Here is a 3,521-nt window from a genome sequence, read left to right on the forward strand (position 1 = left end):
AAATATTTAAAGTTTTGAAATTTAACAATATAATTTAGATTTAAAAAAAAATTCAAAAATTTTCTCTAAATATAATCAGAATTTCCATAATTTTTTTGACACTTTCTCGACCTCTAAAGCCATTTCATTTGAATGCATTGCATTAAACAAAAACCCTCAGATTAATCTATTAGCTTTAGTTTTAATTAGATGATGATTTGAAAATAGAGCCCACCTCATCACCTTTAATTTTTTAATGATGTGATCACGCCATGAATACTGACGAACAACAATTGTATTAATCCGGAATTAGGAGAATTAGTAAATGCTTACAGCTGTTGGGCATGTGTTTATATTATGTTTAGCAATACCCCTGTCACATCAAAGCACTACCTACATTTCCCATCACTTGAATTTTATCGTCAGCCTTTACGAATCTGTCAATTTAAATACGATCTCCATATCGCAGAAACATGTGGAGAATCCATCGGTGGATTGATGGCGATATGCAACGGTACTTTTTGACAGGCAGCACGCCCAGAAATTCTAATAAATTTGCATTCCCTCATCGATTTCATCCTCTGTCATAATATCTGGTCTTTTGTGTGATAAAAGTTGGTCTGAAGGGTTTGCAGGAAAAAATGAAGCGCTTGGTGGTAATGGTGGCTACCAAGACTGGAAAAGCAAATGGAAATGAAGCAGCGGCTTGTGCAACAAGGTATTTATGAATCTGATACGCTGAATTCTCTAATGTTCTGGTATATCATGAAATTTATGAATGTGGGATATATATTTGCTAAAGTTAGGGCGTTCTCTAATGTTTTTCTTTCTGTATTTTTTTGGGTTGTAGGGGGCACTTCCAAGGTGGTGTAGGTTCCTCTGATAATTACAGTAAGGATGTGAAGTGTTCAAGCAATGAAACGTTGGTGGATGAAAGTAATTACAGCAAGGAGACATGGTGGGTTCCTCATCCGAGGTCTGGTATTTTCCACCCGGAAGGGCAGCATAAAATCATGGATGCCGTGCCTCCTGCACCACCCGCTGAGGATGAGAAAGTAATTTGGTTTAGAAGCTAGGGATGTTGAAAGGAAATATGCCGCTCAAGTCTCTTCAACTATGTTATAGTTATAATATACTAGAGGTACTAAATGTAGTTATCTTTTGTAAATAAACCGAGGGTAATTATGTCAAACAACGAAGGAAATCAGTATGCAATTTTTTGTTGATAGAAATGATGATTTATATAGTGGAGTTCTGTTGCAGCTAAATAAGTGAGTTCGTCATATATATTGAATCTGAAATTTCTTGAGGGACAGTGTGTAACATGAGGGACTTGTACACAACAATCGGCTTGTATCGGTATGGCTATATTATGGTTTTCCTATGTAATGAAAAAGTGGTTTAATCCAGTTGGGCAAGCATTTGCGGTTCTTGATAATTGCATTCAATGGCTTTAATGGTTTTGAGTTTTTATCTTACAGTATTGAAGATGTCTGAAATTGTTTGTATGTGTGTTCTGGTTAGAATATACTAATAAATAATTTAGTTTGTAGTTGTGTTTAAAGTAATCCATTTAATTGTTGACTGGTCAGCCAACCATTTTGATTTGTCAGTTTTGAGTGTGTGGTCTCAAGCTTTGAGTTTATGTTTTTTATGTTTTTCTTTTGGGATAATCACAGGTTTGGTTCTTGGCTTCTTTAATGGGTGAGAACAGAGTTACTGAATTTTTTGGGAAGGGGATGGCGGGGGTGAGAACAGGGTTGCATATATGTTATATGTTTTTGGGGGAGGGGTAGGGGGGTGAGAACAGGGTTACATATATTTTTTGGGGGGTGGGGAAGGGGTGGCAGAGGGGTAGGCGGTGAGAACAGGGTTATATATCAACTGGAGAATGGGGGCGAGGGTTGGGGGTGGGGAAGGGGTGGCAGAGGGGTAGGCGGTGAGAACAGGGTTATATATCAACTGGAGAATGGGGGCGAGGGTTATATTTCAATTGGAGAATTTATTTACCTGACTCAGTTTCAGCGAGATCTGGGTTTTTGGTCTCGAGTTTGAGTTTTTTTTTCGCCTGAGAAACAAGGTTATATATTCAAGGTTATATAATCGGAAGAACAGGGTTACATTTCAGTAAGGGAGGGTTGACTATATCAAGTTTTTAAACCAGGATAATTTACAATATTTTTTTAATTAATTATAAATTAATAATTTTTTAAATTACTTATAAATTAATAAATTTTTTTAATTAATTATAAATTAATAATTTTTTAAATTACTTATAAATTATAAATTAAAGAATTATAAATTAATAAATTTTTAAATTACTTATAAATTATAAATTAAGGAATTTAAATTTTACGCACCTTTTTGTTTTGTTTTTTTTTTTTGCCGAGTTTCTCGTTTCTTTCTTATATACGTATTGTTTTTTTTGTTTTGCCGAGTTTCTCGTTTCTTTCTTATATACGTATTGTTTTTTTTGTTTTGCCGAGTTTCTCGTTTCTTTCTTATATACATACCAAAAACTCCTGCACTTTGAATGAATAAAATTATTTACTTTGAATGAATAATTTTTTTTTGCCTATAGCTAATTTGTTTATATACATACCAAAAACTCCTACGCTGTGAATGAATAAAATTATACTTGAATAAAATTATAATTTGAATAAATAAAATGAATAAATATTTAGATAAAGCTTGTATACTTGAATGAAAAAATATATCTAAATATTTATTGAATAATAAATATGTATACTTGAATGAATAATAAATATAAATATTTATGGAATAATAAATATATCTAAATATTTATGGAATAATAAATATGTCATGAGTATATTTAGATAAAGCTCGTATATTTGAATGAATAAATATAAATATTTCGGAAGAACAGGGTTACATTTCAGTAAATATAAATATTTCGGAAGAGCAGGGTTACATTTCAGTAAGGGAGGGCTGACTATATCAATTTGTTTAACAGGGTTACATTTCAGGAAGGGAGGGCTGACTATAGCAATTTGTGCTTAAACAAGGATAATTTAAAATAATTATAAATTATGTAATTTAAATTTAATGCTTTTTATTGTCTTTTTTTGTTTTTATATACACATCAAAAACTCGTAATACTTTGAAGGAATAAAATGAATAAATATTTAGATAAAACTAAGGATAATTTAAAATAATTTTTTAAAATAATTATAAATTATGTAATTTAAATTTTATGCATGTTTTTATTGTTTTTTATATACACATCAAAAACTCGTATACTTTGAAGGAATAAAATGAATAAATATTTAGATAAAGCTCGTATACTTGAATGAATAAATATTTATTATAAATATGTCATGAGTATGTCATTTACTCGTAATCTTAAATGAGTAAATATATCTAATTGTCATTTACATACATGCCTGCCAAAAAACTCGTATAAATAACCATACCTACCAAAAACTCGTAAAAGACTTGTATAAATAACATTAAATGAAGCTCGTATATTTAAATAAATAAATTTATCTCAATAAACATAAAAATAAAATAACATTAAATGA

General features: G+C 30.6%; 1 protein-coding gene across 1 annotated transcript; it reads left to right on the forward strand.

Annotated features, from left to right (window-relative positions):
• Positions 1 to 539: 539 nt before the first annotated feature.
• LOC149216981 (uncharacterized) lies at positions 540 to 1,417 on the forward strand. The gene is made up of 2 exons (XM_089391299.1): positions 540 to 697; positions 830 to 1,417. Exons 1-2 carry the CDS (start codon positions 621 to 623, stop codon positions 1,053 to 1,055), a joined length of 303 nt encoding a protein of 100 aa, XP_089247425.1. The 5' UTR covers positions 540 to 620; the 3' UTR covers positions 1,056 to 1,417.
• Positions 1,418 to 3,521: the final 2,104 nt, after the last annotated feature.

The sequence above is a fragment of the Pinus tabuliformis genome, chromosome 1_1, assembly GCF_031772625.1.
Source record: "Pinus tabuliformis cultivar Carrire ecotype Pingquan chromosome 1_1, CPIR1, whole genome shotgun sequence".
Taxonomy (NCBI): domain Eukaryota; kingdom Viridiplantae; phylum Streptophyta; class Pinopsida; order Pinales; family Pinaceae; genus Pinus; species Pinus tabuliformis.

Coding starts and splice junctions, on each gene's coding strand:
- LOC149216981 (XM_089391299.1), top strand. CDS start 621: ATGAAGCGCTTGGTGGTAATGGTGGCTACCAAGACTGGAAAAGCAAAT. Junction 698..829: donor GCAGCGGCTTGTGCAACAAG/GTATTTATGAAT, acceptor TTTGGGTTGTAG/GGGGCACTTCCAAGGTGGTG.